Source organism: Vidua chalybeata, chromosome 2 (assembly GCF_026979565.1).
Source record: "Vidua chalybeata isolate OUT-0048 chromosome 2, bVidCha1 merged haplotype, whole genome shotgun sequence".
NCBI lineage: Eukaryota > Metazoa > Chordata > Aves > Passeriformes > Viduidae > Vidua > Vidua chalybeata.
Window position 1 is genome coordinate 18,846,245 of NC_071531.1, and position 22,969 is coordinate 18,869,213.

The 22,969-nt window shown below is 39.5% G+C and overlaps 1 protein-coding gene across 1 annotated transcript in view; it reads right to left on the bottom strand.

Moving 5' to 3' along the window:
- Positions 1 to 13,269, bottom strand: part of FRMPD4 (FERM and PDZ domain containing 4) — a 296,707-nt gene extending 283,438 nt beyond the window's left edge. Inside the window, 1 exon segment of the mRNA XM_053936336.1 lies at positions 13,185 to 13,269. Coding sequence (XP_053792311.1) covers positions 13,185 to 13,225 — 41 coding nt within the window. The 5' untranslated portion in view covers positions 13,226 to 13,269.
- Positions 13,270 to 22,969: the final 9,700 nt, after the last annotated feature.

Genomic DNA, 22,969 nt, shown 5'->3' on the forward strand with positions numbered 1-22,969 from the left:
AGTCTGCCAAGGCTGTGAACCATCACATTCAGAAGCAGCACAGGGAAGCAGACCCAAGGTATGTGTGGCAGGTTTCCTTCCCTCAGCCAGCGTGACAGCAGCAGAGGCTGCAGCTCCACGCTGAGGGCGCTTCATTTACTCTGCTCAGGTACACGGGGCAGTTGTGGCTGGTCAGACACACAGAACTGGCACTTGGGACAAGGCAGGTCCTACCAGATGAAATTAGAGCTACAGTTAAGCCTGCAAATAATGTTTTGGCTGCAATTCAAGTTGCACTGTTATTTACTGAGCAAAGAGATGCTGTACACAGGCTTATCTGGCCTATGCAGGATGCACAGTCCGGCTGGAAGGAGAAATATCCACTGCATTTTAGTTATAAGGTCTGTGCCACACAGCTCAGAAAGAAAAAAATTACAAAGACAGAATAAAACAATTACATGTATGTGAGAAAGAAAGTAGCCATGCTGTTCTTACTTACTCAATTTTTGCAAAGACTACACAAAAACAAGAGTAAAGTTTCCTTATGGTTTCACATAACATTAAACAAACTTTACGGCTTCCTGTCACTGTTTCCGAAAGGCAGAAGCACCATGAACTTCTAATGCTCAGAACTGTTCTCCCCTGAACATAAGTATAAATGAAAGTCTAAACCTATTCCCTCCCAACACCTTTAAAAGCCAGAATACTGAACTAATTAATAAAAAAAGATCTGGATCAAGGAGGTGTCTGTTGTGGTCAGAGTGCTCACACACACATGCTTGTGCCCCTGCCTACAGTGCCAAGCAGTCCAATGACAAGTGGTGAGTCAGCATTAAGTACCCACTGTGATAGGGGGGAACTAGCAAAAGAAAGCTGCTCGAGTTGGAAATTGATTGGAGGGGGATGAGGGAAAATAACAGCAAACCATACCACAGAAATTGAGAGGCAATCTGTTTTCTGCTTACCATTACATTTATAGAAGAAAAAAAAAAGAATATTTTGAACACTGAGTAGATCAAATGTCAGTTCTTATAATTACAGCCTGGTAAACAAATATATACAAATAGTACTGGTAACATTTTACACAGCTAAAATAAATTTCAGCCATTTTGAAATATCACCCAGTAGAACAGGTATTGTGTCCTCTAGTTGGAAAAAAAGTGTTCATTGCAGCACTGAACTATGAATCATTTGGAAAAAAAAAAAAAGAAACCCATGTTGCTCTACCTTCTACTATGAAAGAAACATTTTAAACCATTAACATGAAAACAGAATTTCTCTTTTTCAGAACTAGTATGTAACATGAGAAAATGGGATGAACTCTGACAGTAATGGCTAAAGAACATTAATGTAAGGGAAACACTTCCAAAAACATACATTTGTTGAATCCTTACAAGGCTAAGGAACACTGAGAGGTTTGGACAAGCTTGAGAAAACACACCAAAAAGTAAATCAACATTCTGCCATTAAAGAAATACAAAGTACTTTTAAGGATAAGGCTTGCACTGATGTCTGGAAGAGGGAAATTCATCCTTTACCCTTTACACGGCAGGCTACTTTTAAAATCTATTAAACAGTCAGGGCACTAAGTAGCACACCCAGATACCATGGACAACTTGAATCCATCAGGACAGCTATGGAAACAAGTGGCAGGGGCAAACAATCTGCCAGCTTTCCACACTGCCATTTCAGAGCCTCCCTGTCTCAACAAGACCTTCACAGGACCTTAATGCCTATTAAAGCCATCAAAAGAGAAGAAGAATAATCAATGTTTTGCTTTGAAAGAACATACCTTTGTATCAGTAAACAAATATGCAACATATACAGCATCAAAAAAATGATATTGGAATCTTTTTTATCCAAACATGTCAACTTGTATTCTGCTATTCATATTCCACAGATATTATTTATAAAGTGGTCTTCTATAGGACATGCTAACTATGAGTCATGCAGATGCATGATTTTAGCCACCTAGAAAAAAACATGTAAAAGCTACAGTATTTTTAATTGTGCATCCTGAGAGTACTTCTTTTGGTATACTATGTATATTTTTTTTTTACAATAAAACACCCAAACTAAAAGAGGTTTAGTAATTCTAAATTAAAATGTTTCTACGGAATCATTTGTTGTGAGGCTTTTTAGAGTTCTCCTTTAGAGGTATCCTTCAAGATCCTCATAACCACCAACTTTTTTAGACCACATATTCAGTGATGTGATAGAGTTGATGGATAAACATTGCAAAGTATGAAAGTGATCATCAAGGAAGGGGGCTGATGAAGTGTCATATATGTATAAGGAATGACAGAAGATACAGAAGGAAGAGAAAAATTGCTGTATGGAAACTCCTCAAAGTTTACTACTGCTGTTGCTAAAAAAGAGAAAGCCACATGGTTCAAAGCATAATTAAAAATTCAGGCTACTTATGCATCTATAAAACTCCCACTTCCAATTCAAAAATGAAGAGCATTTGAAAAGCAAGCCATTAATACTCTCCAGTTATTTTTCTGTGGTCTCAGAAGTAGCCCTATACTTGCTGCTATAAGATGCTCTTTCCAAGCTCAGAAATAGAGCATTTGAAAGAAACCTTTTATCTCTTTAGACAGCTTCCAGAACCTGGAAAACACGTCCATGGAAAGAATATAACTGCAAACCTGCTGCAAGAAATGAACACATGTTCATTATTTAAAAGATAACCAAAAAAAAAATTTAAACTACCTCTCATTTATCCTGGACAGTTCACCTTCTAAAAGCAATCTAAGAAAATTAATCCTTTGGACAACCACACTCCTCTGCTGCCTAAGAAAGTAAAAATATTATTAGAAATCTGCTTTTAAAAACAACAGGAAGCCAGTTTCTTTCGACTGTATGGTATGGTAGCAAGGGTGCAATACCTTCACATATCAGGATGTGCAAGATACACAAAGCTGCATTTAGCACACAAAACCTGTACTTGGTTTCCCAAGTGCCCAAGCAAAGCAGCAGAACAGGCTTCAAAGGCAGGAAATGACAAAGAAGCAAGAGGAACTAGGAAAGATCTGAGGAATTTCAGAGTGGCTGAAGCAGGTCCTCCTCACTGCAAGCCATCTTTTGCAGAAATTCCCCTCTACCCGGATTTGCTCATATGTGGGGCTCTCACGTAGCCTCCCTCAGTTCCCAGAGGTACCTGGAGAAAGGTTTCATCTCCATGTTGCCCCACAGCAGCACCCACCACTAAATGGGGTGTAAATGTAATAGAGCTCTGCATACTCCAGAAGCTCCACTTACCCTCCTCCCCTTCCACCTTGCTGCCCAAGACAATATGCTTCAATCATTTCTGCCAAGCCACTTTAGATATCTACACCAGCAGAAATGAAACAAACCAAAGCCAGTTTTCTAATAGTTTTAGTCCCTGAAGTAGCTCACCATGGTGTGAGACATAAAGGGCTGCAGGGGACAAAATGGGGAAACTGAAAAGCAAAAGAAAGTGGAAATCAGACCCCACAGCCTCATTAGGTCTTCTGCCAGTAGGCATTACATGAGGCTGATCATATTACAGACATGCCCCCTCAAAGTGCCTCAGAGTGCCAGAGCTTAGTCCTAATTCTTCCCCACGCCAATTAAAAAAAAGAAAGAACAAAACAAAAAAAAAAAAAAAAAAAAAAAAAAAAAACAAAACAAAAAAAAAAAACTCAAACAAAAACCAAAAACAACAAATAAACAAAAAAAAACCCCACCAAATGCTTAAATGCTTTCTGTTTTTTTGGGCTTTTTTTAAGCCAAAATGAAACATAAACACACTCCCCAACAACTACAGATTTTGCAGTCAAGTTATCTGCATTCAAATAAGGGGAAGTCACAGGGCTCACCAGTGAACCAATGCAGGGGTTGAGCTTCACCCTAAGAAAAGGCACCATCCTGATTGCAGGGTCTCCAGGAGAGAAAATACTCAGAGAGTCAAGGACCACCTTGTTATTTCATGTGTTGAGTTAGTTCAAGCTTAGCCACCAAAAACCCCTTAGAAAAATAAAGACTTTCAAGAAGAAACTCAAGACTTTACAAAACAAAAAAGTTGTTTCTGTTCCAATGCTGAAGTAGTGAATTCCTCCCTTTTCTAAAACAGCAGTCACACAGATTACAGCACATCTCACCAATTGATTCAACAAGCCTTATGAAGCAACTAAACTTTTACCCAGGCAACAATGCAAGTTCACTTTCACATAAAGATCAACTAGTCTTGAACAATTAGTTCAATTAACTCAAGGCAAATTAGCCCCCACCCAATACAACATTCATTAAATTCCTTTCTCCAATTTCTCTCTTCCTTTGCCATTCCTACCCTATTACATGCTGTAGCCCATACTCACCTTGCCTTCAGAACAGAATTGTCAAGTACAGATCATTCCACGTGTGCAGTTTTTCTCTGTCCCCCCTCCTTCACTGAGTGCCCTGACAGAGAAGAAGGCACTCCTTGTAAACATGACAGGTAACACACAATACATTATGCAAAACAAAGACCTAGGCAGATAGCCAACTTCATGACAAAACTATCTGCCTCCCCCACTGGGGAAAAAAATTCTTCCAAGATAAAAATTAAAAATTCAGTTAACCTCAACTGAGGTTTGCAACAAGTCAAAACTAAAAAACAGGAAAAGCAGATGCCTTTAATAGCAACAAATAGCAACTTTCATATGATCCAAAACCTAATGCCTGTAAAAAAAACGTGAAATTTGCTAATTTCTACCTGAACACATGTACTATATTGTGACTTATCAGCCACATTGTACAGTCAAAACAAAACATGTATTTTCTATGATAAAGTTGTGCAACCTGTTACATAGTGCAGTGTTAAACAGACAGCCCACCCCTTTCTAGAGTGGGTAAGGCCTTAACAATACTGCTGTACATAACATTCTTTTTTTTTTCTTTTTTTTTTTTTGGTGGGATAAAGGTCTAACATCACAAGCAAAGAAAGAGCATAGGATTATAGAATGGTTTGGGTTGGAAAGGACCTTGAAGCTCAGGTCCAACCCCAAAGTCTGAACTTTAGCCCCGCCGGAGCTGGACAGTTCTTCTGTGCAATTGCAACCTCTGCTGTCTCAAGGCTTCTCTCATAGATGCCTCAAGGCTTGTCACAGCCTCATTTAGAGTAAGTCAAAGTCAGTGCCATCATTCAGGCATTCAAGTAATGAAGCATCCTGCCTCTACAAATCTGCTTAGATATGGAATATTTCCAGATTTCTTCTCCAGTTCTCTCCTGCTCTATTTCAGCCAAATACAGAGGACAAGTGAAATAAGGCAGCTCAGACTTGTAACACATGTCTGGCTTGTTTTACATGGTTGGTGCAACTGCTAGTACTCCTGGTAGCATTTACTGCCATAGAATAATGGGCATTTTGCTTTCCAAATATACGAGTACTGTCAAATCCAGAGGAATATAATCACAAATTCAAGATTAAGAACAAACAGTGAAACTGCAAAATCTATAAGCAACATAAGCAAAGTCTTATGGGCTGCGTAATGCTGGAAAAGTATTTTAAACAAATATATAAGCACTTACATGAGAAAGGTTGACAGTTTATCTGAACAATTAAAACTCAATAATGCACAAACATTAATGAAAACATTCACTCTAAATAGGGTACAATCAGTAATGCAAAGTTTTACAAATAGTGATTTTCTATTTTCTTCTTAAACAGCATTAGTTTCAAAAATTCTGTCTTTTCTCTCCCACTTCACAAAAACAAACAGAAAGGACATATAAATTTTGAAAAACAGAAGAGAGACTTTTTTGGTCTTTTTGATTGTCAATGTAAATCACTATGTAGTTTTCATCAATTCACACATACACACCTTTTTGTTTTGATTATCTATAGATACAAAAAGAGTCACAATACCTTACAATATCCCAAGTCTCTTTCCCTTAAAGTTTCAGAAATTTCAGAAAAATCAAAAAATAAATTCTATCAAGAGTCAGATCATAAGAAGATTCCTTCTTAGTCTTCACCATCTTTTTTCTATTCTCTGTATAAATTATTTTTTTACCAGCAGTTCTTAAAATCTTACAAGATATCCACCTATTCTGCAGAGCCTTATTTCCTCACACTCCCATAGCTAAAACTGATACCTGACAAGTCCACTCACTAACTTTATTATAATTAAAAATGTTGGTTTTTAAAACTAATGAAAAGAAATTTCTCAGTTTGTAGCCAATAATCAAACTATTAAAGGGAGTTTCTGTATGCTCTGAACTAAAGGAATACTGGTACAAACTTCTAAAACACCAGGTCCTAATTTAGGTCAGAGAGACTTTTGAGTCCTGGAGTACTTTACATCTCTAGCTCCAATGTACTTTCACAGGTTTAGATTTTAAGCAGTGTGGATTTCACTAGGATTTGAAATGCAATTATTTAATAAATTTATACTACTCCACTATTATTTGCTTCATTTCCAGTCAATGGAATAATTATCAGAAACAGAATCTCACTGATTATTTTAAAGGTCTTTAAACATACCTTCAATAAATGTGCAGCCTTTTCACATCACAGATTTCTTCAAGGTATGTCACAAAACTATTTATTTTACTCCTGATTATAAAAAACAGCTTTAAATACAGTTTGGTATTATCAGAAGTCAATTCCTCCTCAAGCATGTCCCTGTAGTACTTAAACACTGATACTTTATCAGCACCAAAAGTTTCTATAACGTGGATCCAAATAGATCATATGCAAAAAGTCATGAAAATGAGTAGTTCACATACCTGGATGGTCTTCTCTGATTTAATAGAGCTATTTGTGCATGACACAGTAGGACTGGAATCCAAAATTACCTTCCCTTTCCTCGCATTTGATTTTTTGCATTATTTGTCTGCAGCAGATAGAGATCCTTCCCAGATGATAGTTCATTTTATAAAAGGCAGCAGCTCCTATATGACTTTAGTCAATTCTTTACCCCATCAGTCAGATGCTAAGTTGTGATAGATCTGACATAACTGCTTGGAAATGCTTTCAAGAGCAGAAAAATACCCCTTCTTCACCACATTATGAGTGGAGCTGAGACCATGTATTATCGTCTCATTACTTCAGGTCATGGTCTGTATTCCCTATGAATAGCTTGGTACACTTTCTTAATGATCTAGAATGTTGCACATTATGGAAACTTATTCTCATTTTTTATTACTGCTGTTGTGAGAATTTTTTTCTATTTAACTGAAATTTCCCACATGAAAGGCCATTGTGTTTTCTGTCAGGCTGAAAAGCAGACTTCTCAAAAACAAACAAACCAACCAAATCACATCATGAACAAGCAAACTTTCTCCTCCCTCAAAAAACGAATCATAAACTGTAAAACACCTCAGGCTTGTCCTGGCACCAGTGAAATAGAGGCAAAAACCCACAAAAAAACCCCTCTTCTGTCTTCTCACACCATATAAAAATTTTAACAGTGACTTAAACATACACACACAAGAACATTGGTGCAGGCTACAATTATAAGAGAAACTGTCCCAAGATTCTTGATTTGGCCATGTCACCAACAATTTTACATTACAGATTGAAGTCCTCCAAAATAAACCAAAAGCAAACAGAAAAGACATCTTCCTAGAAATAAACGCATTATATTGAACCTGCACCTGTTCTTAAATCAAAGCATCGATTCTCAAAGTTTTCATTCCATCTTCTTCAGTAATTAGTAAAAGAGGAGAAAGAAAGCAATATTTGGAGTTCATTCTCTTTTTTGATCATTCACTGGCCACTTGACAAGTTTACAGCATTTCGTAGTGTAAGGAGTGGTTTTAATAAATCTCTAAACTGCTGAAGTCACTATGACATACAACATTACTAACATCACGAACATTAAAGCATATGTCTCTATTATGTGTGTCAGCTAACAAAACAAAACAGACAAATAATAAAATATACAGTAATGTTCCTATATTAATGTGACTAGGCAAATGTGCCACTAAATGTAATGCAGTCCTCAAGGAAAAATGCTGAAATGAATTATTGGTTATTTGAATTATCATCCAGTATAATAAAATCCTTTTTGGAATTAAATTACCTCCTTTGAACACAAAAAGGATAATCATAGGCTTTCTTACTGAACCTTTTGTAAATACTGAAAATCACTTACAAGCTACGATATTGTCATTTCAAAGAGTACTCATAAAAATTGTTCCAAAAATCATATGCAGAACAGCATCAGGAAGTTAATCATACTTTCAATTGTCTCTCCATTAACGTAGAGTTTTTATAAACTTCACAGGAAAATAAAGACTTGGCAAGGAAAATCGCAGATAAAGAAAGGTGCTATTCTGTTAAAGATAAAGAAATGTCCCAAAATCTTCTTCAATTAATTAATTTTAAAAAAAAAAAATAAAAGCAAAAAAACATAACCACAAACAACAGACAGACTAATTTTAGAACTTTAAATCTAAAAACACACATCTGCTTGGCTGCATAAAAATAATTAAACCATGAAGTCAAGCAACCTGATTCCCAAAAAAAAAAAAAAAAAACAAAACACCAAAACAAACTAACAAAACCACAACAGAGCTTAGAACTCAGAAGATACAGACACAGTTTCTAGTCTGGTACGTTTTAAGGCAGATCTAGGAGAGAACCTTTCACACCAGTCTGGCAGGACATCTAAAGACAGTATCTGGAAAGAACAAAACCAAGCACAGGGCTACAAAGGCTGGAAAGGGAGAGAACAAATGCAAGGCTCCACATCAGTTTAATCTTCTTTCACTTTTATCAGAAGCAAGAACCCAAAAGTTCAAACATCTGTGCAGGTACTAAGACAGTCTACCTGACTAGAGATGGCCAGCTATGGAAAGATAAACACAAAAGAAGTTGGTAAGAAGTTCCTTCTCAGTTAGAAGCCCAGCCTCAGGTTAGCACAATCACAGCAAAAAAAAACATATTTGACTGTTCTATGAAAAGAAGAGCTTGCAGGGTTAAGGTACTTTTTCTTTGTCATTGTTTTAAAGCCAATTCCAAGGGCCTGGCTAACAAGGACATGGCTATTCAAATCCCATTTTAATGGAATAAATTTAAACTCAAGGATAATGGATGACAATGCTAAACTTGAGCAGAAAAGTAAAGATCCAAATAAGACAAATTTACCTACCCCATACGACGAACTGGCATGGCTGTTAAGGGCAGGTCCAAACCTTCCTGGTATCCTCCTGTTTGTTAAGTCGGTTTAATTCTCAGTTCGTTACACTTTTAACAGCTACAATGAAGTCTAGATTGCTACTTTCTTACCCCATACTTCAGGCCTACTTGATTTTCTTTCAGGTGACAAATTACTCCATGAGCAGAACTTCTCCTACAAATGTAACTGTGACAGAGATGTCCACCCTACCCTCAGCAGTATTGACACAGCTTAGAATCTGACAGCCACTCATACAGACAGTTATGTCATTTTCTCCCTAGTGTTATCTGGCAAAGCTGCAAACAGGGGAACAGGAGCTTTGTATCCCAGCTCTGGAGGGTCACTGCCTCGCTCAGTCACATTCGGGTGATATCCAGACTTTCAGATATCTTTCCATATCAAAGTTATACTTCCTGCTGTGAAAGCTCTGAAATAGAACTGACCTCAACAGCCATCACAAAAACAGTCATTCCCAATTAAAAAAAAAATCCAACTAAAAATATATTCTATGAATACAGGCTTAAATTCTTGGTAACTTTCATTCACTATTCTGACCTATTGTTTCACAATTCATCTGTCCAGTACTGACTAGAAACTTGACACTGTGCTCTTTTCTCAGATTTACCTTGATCTGAAAACAGTTTCATGTTCAGAACAGCAGCACCATCCTTCTTCCACTGCCTATACCTATGCTCAAGAATCACCACTCCTACTGTTTCTCCAAGCAGCTGCTAAAAGCAACTGAGAGAGAATCCCAGGCAAGAGAGAGTTCTGAACCAGCTTCAACTCTCAGCTATGCACCTCACCAATGGCACTAATCCTCTATCCCAAATTATAGATGCTGCCACACCATACATGCTTGTGCTGCCCACACTACAGAAATATTCACCTGCCTTGTACAGCTCCACATCAGAGCACTGATACATTGAACAAGACTTGTCAATCATTCTCTACACTTGGAAATTCATCACAATAAAAGGTAGCTGTTTGCTTGTGGTTTTTTCCTCCAGAGAATGACACCATAAGATTTATACCAAAACATTTACTCCAGACCATTACCAGATTCTTGAATTTCCAAAATGGGATGGGAGAGAGGCTATGTCAGGGAAAGTGTGACCACTATATTTGCATGGTATTTTTGGTTTCAGTGGCTGATGGGTATCTCCAAACTTTCAACAGAAACTTTATCACAAAGCATCTGTATGTTTATGCCTAGTACACAATGTGACAGACCTACAAAGTCAAGGAAAGGACAAGATTACCAGAGATCATATTTGTCTTAAAACCAGTTTGGCATTCTCTCTCATTTCTGCACATAATCCTTTTCCAGATTATGCCCATATTTTCCACTTACGCAGAAAGTATGGACAATTGTTGAAGCCATTGTAGAAGCAGAGTCTCTAAAAGACCCTAAACACAAAGGTATCACATAAAAAAAAAAAATGGACAATTAAAATATTAAAAAAAATATGTATGTTATGTAAAATTTTATATCTAGTAGCCACCTTCTAGGACTTTAAACCCCATATTAAGCTTATTCCAGATAAAAAAAAATATATGTGAACTGATTGAGAAAAATATTAAATTCTTAACAGATACATTAAAATCATATCATGACTTCAGGAAGCATCCCTTCCAGTAGCCATGTATAACAGAGCTTAGGTGCGCCACTGCCTGCAAAATCAAGGCTGCAGACTAAAACTGTAGTAAAAGGCTTGCAACGTAAAGTGATGAGATCTGAATGCACAACAAAATAAAATTAAAAAGAAGTTCAGCACCAGCCATGTTCAAACCAACTTTCTGTAAGCAATCTGCCTGTAAAATCACATTCTCAATTAAATATTTTCTTCAGAAAGGCCTTCCTTCTAACAAAAAACAATTGGTATTTGGGCAAACTAGTTTTCCAACCCAAATGCACAAAAGGACTAAAAATGGGGTTTACACTGGAACCTGTCTTCTTCATGAAGCTCTCATAAAACTGGAATAGATACCTGGCTGTAACCTAGGTAACAGCAAGTAAAGTCAAGTCCTGTATAAACTATTATGTCTTTTAAAAAACAGAAAATTAGAAATAAAAAGTGCAGCTTAGTACAGAAATCATTTACTGCAATCTACAAGATAAACACAGGCTGTAAGTATTTCACATCCTTAAATGAAACAGAGGCAGATGCAAGCTTTGAAATTTGCAATTTCATTTCAGAAGGAACATTCAGGTTCTTCTGAAGAATTTCTGTGATCTATCTTTACTTAAATACAAATCTTAGCTCTGTCTTCAAGTATGCAGAAAGCTACAGATTTTGTACACACCAAGAAAGACCCAAGCTTTCAATATATATATCCAAAAATTGCCATGCACCTGACATAATAAAATTTTTGAATGACACATCCCTTTCTCTGCCTTTGATTCTAAACTAAGTGTGACATGAAGACCTGGGAGTTTTTCTAAAACATCATTTCCAAATTTCCAGTTACCTGGAAATAAATATCATACTATATGACCTATTCCTTATCTATGTGAGCATATTTTCCCTCTCCTCAAAGTTCCCGCTGTAGTTCCTGCTGCTGCAGCTCTAGCGGTGTCAGCCAGTAACACCACCCAAGGCAAGCCGAGGGGGCTGCTTGTATTGTCACTGTCACATGGTGTAAAATTGCTGTGAGCAGGATGAGACAATGATGTGCTTGAATGACAGCAGCTGTTCTGTGCTGGCATGCCACAAGCAGAGCTGTAATCACAGCCAGGTGCAATGGTGGGAATTTTGGGGGATAAAGGCAGTGCCTGCACCTGTGGCACTCTGTAACTTCTAGCCATGCAATATTTGTTCTTTACAGACCATCTGTCATTTTGACAAGTTCCCTACCTGAGCATCACTGGGGCAGCCACCTTTTTTATTTCCTTACCAAGGCCTTTCTCCCTTTTGTATACCATCCAATTTCTGCCTCATGCGTGCCTCATAAACAGAAAAGGATATGGTAACTATGGAGTAGGAACCAGTGAATCATAAGAATTTGAAACACTCCTAGTTACAGTGATCAAAGCTAAATCCTTTAGGAAGATTAACCACACCAGAACCCTGAAAAAGAAATGTGATTCAAGTACTTTCATACTGCATCTTTGAGATAAAGCACAATCCCCTGTGGAATTGCGAAGGGCTACCTCCAGTTACGCCTAACTACGGTGGGAACATTGTAACAGGGGATGTTGTGTCTCTTGATCTATCTATGCAGTTCCAGGCCTGGCAACCAGCTGCGAACGCAACAGTCCACAGGCTGAGACCACAACTCTGAGGCCATTCAAGAGAAGGTTTATTCGGAAAACAAAGAAATAGAGAGAAATAATACAAATCAACCACACATTTAAACAGTGAGAAGTACGAGCCTCAAGAGCAAGGGATAAGAGACTCCAAATCCACTCGCGTCCCTGTACCCATCACCGTGTGAAACGGCAGAGGGGCAGCGCTCACAAACGATGCGAGTGGCGACTATTTCACCACTTCGCCAAAAATACGGCTCCTGGGGGAGCCGGTGTGCTCGAGGTACCGCGGGAGCGCAGCGCAGGGGCAGGGCGAGACCCTTCCCGGCGGCGCGGCCCGGCCAGGCTCTGCTCGCTCCTCGGAACTTCGCCCCCGCTCCCGCAGATGACCGATACCTGCACCGCGGCCACCACCCCCCGCACACCAGCACACCCCTCAGCCACCGCCACCGCGCCCGGTTCCGGCTCCTGTCGCCGCTCTTGCATTTCCAGAAGCACTCTGGCCGCCCATTCTGGCCGGCGTCTCAAGGAGGGCACCGCTCTCGCCCAACTGCGGCCGCAGTTCATTGTCCCTTCACAAGGGAGGGGGATGACCCATCCCGCGCAGGGACATCGGCACGGCCCGGGCAGATCCCACGGACAGCGAGCCCCCACCGCCCCACCCCGACACCGAGCCCCGCTGCCAGAGAAGTTGGAAGCGGCGCGGGCGCTCGCCTCGCCGGGCAGCCCCCATCCCTCCCTGCCCCCGCAGGGCACGGGCAGCGCCCGCAGCCGCGGGATGCCCGCGGTTCGCGGAGCAGCAGCGGTGGAGGCAAACACCTACCCGGAGAGCTTCCCAATCTTCACAAAGCTAAACACATCCATCCATGCGGCCGGCTAGCTCTGCCCGTCACACTCACTCACTCCAGCAGCAGCGGCGGCGGCGGCAGCAGTTCCATGTCGGGAGAAGGTTGCGTCCAGCGGCAGCAACAGCCCTTGCAAAAAAGCAGGAGCCGGCGGAGACAGCGGCTGCTACCCCCCTCCGGCGGGGAGCTGGGCGTGCAGCATCTCGCAGGACCGGCGCTCATCTGCGCGCAGCCCTCCCCCTCCGCTCCCCCCCGCCCCGCTCCCCGCCTGCCGTGTGCTCTCCCGGGGTAAGTCCGGAACGGAGCGGGCGCCGGGGCTGCCCGGCAGGAGCGCTGCCCGCAGCCTGCGCTCCGGGAGCCGGAGGGGGAGGCGGCAGCGCTCCGCCGCCCCTCTGCAGTACCCAGAGGAGGGAGGCGGCGGGGGTGCTGAGGAGAGCGCAGGGTGTATCGGGGTGACTTCTCCTCCCGCCGGTGGCGTGTCCGCTCCGGTGGGCGAGCGGAGGGCGCGGGCGGCGGCCCGGGCGAGCGCAGATCGCCCGCTCCAGCCCGAGGCGGCGCTGCGGCCGCTGGGCCGAGCCCGGGGCTCCTCACAGGGCCGCCCGGAGCCGCGGTGCCGGGGAAGGAGGGCGAGGGGTCGGGATGCGAGGGGCACGGCTGCGGTTCAACGGGGCAGGGACCGGAACGCTGAGCGAGAGGGGAAGGGGAGCCCTGGTAAGTAGGATGCGACACCTCCCCAGTCCGGGAGCAGCACCCTGGGCCTTGCAAAGCAAAAACTTGGGAAAGCAGAGAGCCGTCTTTGCTTCGACGATCACACTGCTCCATGCAGTCCTCCAAGGTGAGGAAGGGCCTTTTGGCTTTCAGCCCTCGCACTGAGTGCTCGTCAGTGGTGGACCGAGGACAGGCACCGGGCTGAAATCCATTGCCTGGCTTCTGGCGCTGTCCTGTGACCTCTCTGTAGATGCCAGGAGAGAGACCTGAACGAACGGAGTCCTCGTTGTGACAGGAACATGACAAGGCTGGTTTGTGGCAACATAATTAAAGTCAAGCATTCTTCCTACCACATCTTGTGGAAAAATGATGAATCTAGGGCTCCTGACCCAAGAACAAGAACAGATACATCGCCTTATACTTATGTCCTGCATCAGGCTTTAAATGAGGCACTAGAGTTTAGGTCTCCATGAGTTTCCTCTGAGTGAGCAGAACAGGAAGGCAGGTGAAATTCAAATTAATCTCCACACAAACTCTGCACTATAATACAATAATTCTCAGTACGGGAATGAATTTTCTCCACTTAAATGTTTTCATTTGTGTGTTTGTTCTATGAATAGATTGATATGTGCTTTATTTTGTGCCTTCACAGAGTTTCAGTCTCTTCTGCAGGCTTGCACCTGCACCCTCTCACCAATTAAGAACTTAGAAAATTACAGTAGAGCTCAACACATATACTCCTGCAGCCAGATGAAAACAATGCACTTTTTTAGTATTAAAACTTGTATTGATAAGAGAACAAAAAGAACAGGCTGTACTAATACTCAGTGTGAATTGGGTTTCAAACTATTCTTTAAAACAATAGCAACAAAGAATGATTGATCATCTATTTATATTGGGAGAACATTGAACTGCCAGCTAAAAAACACTTGCTGGCCTAGCATAACTGTAAATGGCTTGGGAATATTCTGAAACACTATATGAAATATTTTATGCTAGTGCATCAAAATATTTGTGTGGTACTTATATGTACTCTATTTATTTATTGTTATACTAGATTTTTAAAAAACTGCAGAACCTGTGCCTGTCATTCACACTGCTCTATTGATTGGTAAAAGCTACAAAGATAACACAGTTTCAGCTGGTTAGAAACTGATTTATTTATAAATCTGTCATTATTTATTTATAGATTGAGGAGATAGGCCAAGATCGTACAAAGCTAAATGAAGCTGATGAAATGATACACCATATATAAAATTAAGCACATATGTTCCATATCAAACAAGGTTCTCATCTTGAGCACTTCATACTCCAAGGCTTCTCACATAAAGGTGCCTAAAAGCATAGTGGTGAGTGCCAGAGAAATGAAGAAATTCTAAGGGGTCACTGGAATTTCTGTGGCTTCAGGGTCTTTCAGTGGAAAGGCAAATGTGATCCTAGGATGTACTGGCTGAAGTATCTCCAGTAGAGATATGCAGAAAAGAAGAAGGCATAAGATCTGATCAGAAATACCATGCTCAGCTTATTCATAAAGTATATTTATGAAAAATGAGATCAGGTACAGGAATGTTAAAGGTAATGAAGAGTCAGTCTTATGAAAATAAAGAGTTTTGCCTAGCAAAACAATGACTAGGAGGTAAATAAAAGTTGTTGTTTATAAACATCAATATTGTAAACACAGGGTGTGTACCCAAAATCATAGGCCTTTATGAAAGTCGTTAAAATTTGAAATGAAGCTGAAATTATCTCCTCTTTCTTTGGCTTTCCAAATAGATTCATGCCATATTGCTGTATTTATAGTTACTTTTATATTTTTGTTTTCCTAGGCAGAAGCTATTGCAACATTGTAAAATTTCCAGAATGCCTGTGAAGATACTCTTGGACCAGCCACATGCTGGATGTCCATTAACAGCAGTATCACAGGCGTCTTACTCCCAGATGTGAGCCATGAAAAGAGAACCTGGGCAAGTGTCCTTCCTACTGTGCTAAATGCTGGTAACCTTTTGGAGCTGTGCAATGTGAAAATCACACATGGGGAAGGAGGCTGCGGTATGAAAGTGAACTTTGGTTCATGGTTCTTTGGCTTCTGCTGTCATAGCAACTGGATACAAAACTGTCAGTCTCATAGTAAAAGATTAAAATTTGCCTACCCAAAGAAGCAAAGTGGTGGGCGTTGTTCTGTTTCAAGAGTGAGTGTTGATATGTGTAGTTTGGACTGGCTTTGAAGCCATCAACTGTACATTGAAATAATATTTTGGTATTTTATCTTTATTTGCAGGAATATCAATTAGACCGTGTCATGACTACACTCTTGCACATACATTTATACCTTTCAGTTACTACAGCGGGATTCTTCTCAATAACTACCAAAAGTTCAGGATCCAGCCTCAGCTAGTCATACCCTACCCCTGTGGTGCACAGGTACTTATCACTCCAAACCATCTCTTTCTAGGAAAAGTGACATAAATTGCCTTTTGCAGTTGCTTTATTTTCTTTGTTAACTCCAGTGAAAGGAAGCACAGATGCCTACCTTTGACTAGAGGACTAAAGTCAGGTGAAGCAAAACCCATTTGAATGTGACAAAGGTACCTGTAAACACTGAATGAGAACAGGCAGCCAGAGACAGCAAACCAACATGGATTCAGCATCTCAGTAACAAATAATAATTGAACATGAACATTCCTAATCTTAAAGCAGGAATCTGGCATCAGTTCCTGGCTGAATTCTTACCTGGCTTTTTACATTTTTTTTTTTTTTTTAGAATAGCATAGTAAATATAGCTTTTTGAGGATGCTTTCTTACCATGTACTATTATCTTTTTATTATGCCTGGCCAGAGTAATCAAATTAGGACACTTAATACTAATGCTTTGTGTAATCATAGATATCCTTGTGTAGACTGTGGGTCAGTAAAAGCCTTAAATTCATATAGTATGACAGTTTCATAGGCATTTTGAGAGAAGGAAATCTGTGTCATTTTATGATGCTCCCTGTTCTGAAGGAAATGGCAGATATATGTAATGCAGACAGGAATGCTATACTATCTAAACTTTAAAACCAAGTAATCTGTAAGACCAGTCACTGTAAAGACTTAATTTTTTGAAAACCCTGTTGTTTTGGTCCTAGAGAACCTGCTTTGAAGATGCATTGTATATATCTTTACAATTGGCATGAAGACACTCTTATTTTTTGGTTCCTGAGTTCTAATGTTTTTTATTTTTTCTTCTGAGGTGCTAAATAATCCCCAGAAGAAGATGCTTTGGGATTTCCTGGATACCAAACAGCACAAACATTTAGTCCTGCAGCTGGACCAATAGTAATTCTTGTCATTTATAAGATGCATCAAATTTGATCCCAGATAATTTAAATTAAGGCAGGTAGAATCCTAAACCAAACACATAATATTTAAATACTGCTGTAGGTCTCACAAGTTTTTCTCTCAGTGAATTAAAAACTCGTCACTGTAATTTTTTTAAGACTAGTCAAGTAGGGTTTTTAATTATTATGAATCTTTTAAAGTGCTGTATCTCATCTTCAAAATGGTTTAAAATTCATCAAGTTGGAATGTTTTTTCTAGATAAGAGCTGAAGGTTCTATGGCTTTTTTGCAGCACTTGCTATTACTCATATCCAAATGGCAACAATGTGTAGAAAAATGGGATAATAAAATCCATTGAGTAAGGCAGTGTTAATACATAGCTGGTGATGCAAAGTTTTAAGGGAAGATATTTTGTCATTGTGATCTACTTACTGATTGTTATTTCTAAAGACAGTTCACAGAATCACGGAATAATAGTTGGTTATGATTCTGTCATATAGTAAGTCCTGTAATACTCTGGGTACTTGTATTTTAAACCGTTATATTCTTTTTTTCAGCCTTGAGCCTTTGAAAAAGGCATTTTTTTTAGAATACATTTCTATATCCTGGTGTTTACCAACACTATACAATTCTATATAAAAACACTGTAATCATTACAGATTTTCTCCATGTCTGTATTTATAGAATTATGAAGAAGTCCCTCTGCTTACGTTGAATCTCTGCGCTAGCTTCTACCATCATTTTTGGCACATGTATCAAATAGATTTTTTTTCAGGCCTATTTTATGACCCATACAGAGTGCTAAATGTTTTCAATTTTGGTGAATAATTTAGTGTGGTGGACATGGTATGTCAAAGTGCAAAATTAGATCATAGATAGAAAATTTAAATCACAGATAAGATTTTCTTTCTTGCCAATTAAGAAAAAAAATCTAGAAGCCTAAAGCATACTGAATTGCATAGAACAATATGAGCAAGAATATTGCAATGGATGCAACAATTCTGCTGAAGCCACACATATGTAGTCAAACCTATATAAGCAGATCTGTTATCAAGACAGTTAATAAAAACTACTGGTTGCTATTATGAATTGAAAACTTTTGCAGTATATTGAGCCTTTAGCATTAAAAAAAACCACCATTAAATAGAATATTTGTCTATGCTGCAATATGCAGATGAGATCGAGGTAAGGAAGAGGACCTTAGACAACATTTTCTACTTTGATGAATAAGACAATGCTAATGCATTAGTTATTTTAAAATGAAATTATCTTTATTAAAAAGGATTCACTTTTCTGGAATGGGTATGTATGAAATATTCAAATCAGAATATGGAAAAGACTGTTATCTACAGTTGCTCTTTTACTGACAAATAGACCCAATTCAAGAAAATGTTAGACATGCTTATAATCAGCCCTATTCATGGCTTCACTTAATCTAAAATATAACTTGAAACAATCACAAAGTTAAACACATGTTTAAGTGTTGGTTGAATAAATATGACTTTACAAATCATAAGAAAATATATAGAGATGAATCAGAAAAAAGAAATTTGAAATGCTAATGTGCAAGTACCTGTGCTTAAAATTTATTTACAATAAAAGGAAAATTGAGGAATAGTAAAACCTCATCCACCCTCTTTCTCAAAGTCAAGCCTGATTCTGCCATCAGGGCTTTTTTCATACTTTAACCAAAACCGACTGCAGAATGAAAATTTTGTGGCAACTTCAGAGAAAATTATCGAAGTATGAATTTCTAAATGAATAAAATGTTTAAAAGCAGGACTACTATTGAAGTCTTTCTAGTACTATCTGTGATTAAAATGATCAAATATGTGTTGAATTTTAAAAATCAGAGGCATATTCAATTATTTATTAAGATATCATCAAAACCAAGAACAAGATTGTTATGGTAGAATTGTATTGGGGTATGAAGTCTTTGTTTTTGTTTGTAGTCTGAAGTTTAAAATATTTATTTTATTATTATTCCCGGTAGCAGATTCTTATATTAGTTATGGATTAAAAATTTGCCAGCTTGTCTGTATTTCTTTTTCTTCCATGTTAGAATGGGACATTATGGTGAAACTCAAGAAATAACTGCAAACTTTTGTTCTGTGTTCATTTTCCTGGGAAGTATATGCAAACATCAGAGCAAAGAGGGGAAAAAAGCAATGTCACAGGTACAAAATAGCTTACAGTCAGAGGAGAGAGAGAAAGAAGAAAAAAAAAAGCAAAAAAAAGAGAGATTTTCCCAATGAACAGAAACTTCACAGACACAGCATTTGTATCTGGGTGCCAAAACCTAGTTTTCTCAGTCCATATTTAGGCACTTGCACATAGGTGGCCTACTTGTCAGTAATACTAAACACTCACAAATGAAAAAGAGATTGCTAGGTACTTTTAAAAACCAAGCAGCTTATACAAAGTTGCCTAAGTATCTGAAGAGACAAACTTCAGCATGTAGTCTTAAAATTTCCAGCCTGTAGTTTGAAAGATCACACACCCCATATTTTATCCACTACAATATGTTCTTTTGATCTTAATTGCAGGTTTAATACATCTAGGCCTGTGAATTATGTGAGGTCTCAGGCAGAGGAATTACTCTTAGCTAAAGTAAGTTACAGTATACTGTAGCTGCTCTTCCTGACCGTAGCATCAACAGAATAGCCAGTCTGTACATCAGGGGTTTTTCTCAGTGTAAATCTGTGTTTGCAAGGTCTGTACAGGCAACTATTTAATGTGGCTTGCATTAAGAATGTTGTTTTTTCTAGGCAGAAAGACTGCAAATCTGTAGTTGAAAGTACAGAAGTACAGAAGTACAGAAAGTACAGAAGTACAGAAAGATAGCTGCTTGCTCAGCATACCGAGTAACATGATAAGGAGTCTTGCATGCTCAAAACACTTCTGTTTATTCAAGTGACCACTGGTGAGTGTCACTAAGGATTTTGATTTTTGTTCTGGCTCTCTAGTGCTTCTAGAACAGAAGATGAATCCCTAATGTGTCTTAACAATAAATACTGGAGAGTAACTATCTTGGGAATATGGTATGTGGAAAGACCAGTGGAAACTGCAGAGCTGAAAGGGACAAAAACATGCCATAAAGTTTGCATAAGTTTCTTAAGAAAGTGTGTGCGATTTTTAGAAATGTACTGCAGTTGATGAAAGTTATCCTGTAAATAGAGTGCATTTAGAAAACTATTTACTTACTACAATATACAGGCCTAATGCTTTCAGTTAGGAGGAAATAGAAAACCAGCCTTCCAATCTCCATCAGCAAGTGGCCTGTCACGTGCCTGAGTAACCTGCGTGCGAAGGCTCATGTGCCATGTTTTCTGCTAACAGAAATCTGTTTGCCCAGATCTTCAAGAAACATTGACAAGAGAGCTTCACACCTGTACTCACTTCTTTGGCCACCAGTTCCAGTCTATCTCAGACCTGTTTTAACCTTCCCCCTTTGCAGCATGCTGTGCCCTGAGGCTGAAAGCAAAGAGATGGACTGCAAAACATTCCCCAGGGCAGGCTGTTTCAGCCTAGATCGTGCACCTTGATCACACAAATGGACATGCACATCTTCTGGAGTCAGAAAGAGTCAAAGAGCCAACGCACAGCATAACCATCAGTCTGTGCAGATCAGCTTACAGGGTAAAGACATTTTAGAGCGCAATGCAAGATCACTTTCTTTGTGCTCCCTAGTAGAAACAGTCTTTAGAATTCACTGACATTTAATCATGTGCCTCATATCACTTCTTTTCAGAGCAGCTATTTTGGTGCTATGTGGGGGTTGTCACAGAAATGGTTGCCTAATTCTGATCTAAATTTTGTAATGTGCACCCAGATCTTCTACAGATATGCATTTTACATCCAAACACAATAATAATAGAGGAATTAAAAGTTATTCCATTTAATGAAAGAGCAGTAACATTCTTAGTAGATATTCCTAGTTCTTGCAAAAAAGAAACATAGCACAATTTCCACAAAGCCCATGGGAAAATTGTTCCTACCGCCCAACCTATTGCTTTAGTTTCTGTAGCTGCAGGTGAATGGAATTTTAGTCAAATTAAAAAAAAATCAGAACTTGTTCCATGTAAACATCAGGCGTTGGTATTTTCAAATCACTGCTGGCCTCATAAAATGCTCGGGGTTCAGAACTATGTTGGAGCTTAGCAGCCAGAATAATATCAGTGAAACTGTCAGGAAGCTTGCTGGCTTCATGCAGCAAGGAACACAGAGTGAAATGAGATTTTTCCTTTTACTTGCAGTGGAGCAGTAAGAAAGAGGTGAGGAAAGGGACTGCTCGCTTTATGTTCCATGAAATACTTTTGTGACTGTAGATTTAAATCAGTCCAGTGAGTACCTTATGAGTGGTTTTAAGATGATATAAATGTCCTATTAAAGGCTTCTTGTATTTCTCTGCTGAGATTAGTAAAATTATTTGTTTACAATATGCAAAAGCACTTTTTTCCCCTTGGATGATTCTTTCAAAGTTAGGTTATTGCATATCTGCATTACACTACTCAGAAATAAAAGTTTTGTCTGAATGAAAACTGAAACCTAAAATCTTAGCTTTTTAAAAAGGAGACAAAAAAGACATAAAGAGAAATTGAATTCTCTACAGAGTTGTTACAAGTCCGGTGTGTTTTGAAGGGTAGTCCATGATTGCAGCTAACTTTACAGATTTCTGATTGGATGGAAATTCTGCTTTGTCTGCTCTAGTCCTCTAGAAATTCCTCCCTTCATCTCCAAAGCCTGCCGGCCTGCTCTGTCATCTTTGTTTTTGTCTTCTAAACCAAACCATGCATGATGTCCAGACCCCCTTCTATAATTTACCTTCTCTGTGCATCCTGCAGTCTCCTGAGCCTTCTCTCTTTGAGCACGCTCAGTGCCCCTTGGGGAAAGAACAACCTCCCCTTCCTCCAAGAGGTCCCTCTTAAAAAAAGCACAACATACACTTAGGGGAAATAAATCAGATGCCCATGAAATTCCAAGCCAAGACAGCCTCAGTCATTGAGAACCCAGTCTTTTCAGATTGCCTCAAGAAACACATCTAAGAGAGAGAGATGCACAACATCTGGTGTAACAATTCCTCAAGACTCTTTTGGCTTAGCACAGTTTGAAAACATGTCAGGATACTGGAAGTTTTGAAACACATAAAATTCAAAATACATATTTAGTTGTATCAGACCATCCACTTGAATAATTATTCTGGTTATCCATCAGGCCAACTCCATAATGCTGGCTGTCCTCCAGGGCCCACTTCTCCTATGTCTCTGCCAGATGAATGGCCAAATTGTCAAAAAGCCATTGAAGTAGGAATATTAATAGAACCACACTGTAGGGGTCATGACTACACCCATCAACTCCCTGCTTAAGACGTTTGCATTTGAGAGGAACAAACGCTGCTTACCTGAAAGTCACCTTACAACTTCTGAGTACTTCTCCCTGTCAAGTCAGAGGAGACTGACTGCAAGCATTTTCTGAGGGCAATTCTGTCCGTCTAAAGTCTGACTGTTTGGTTGTCTGGCTTGTGTTTTGGTTTTTTAGGGGGAGGAGCAGGAGAATTTAGAGGTGGGGTTTCATCTCTGCACCACTGCTTGTGCTCCTGAATTGGATATCTCAGGTAGTGTCTGTGTCAAGGTGAGCTTGCACCATTCACCAGAGTAAAGATAAAGGAACAGAGATCTGTGGTCCTGTCAGCTGTGTTAAAAGAAGTAGTTACGCTAAATCACAAAATATGCTGGGTT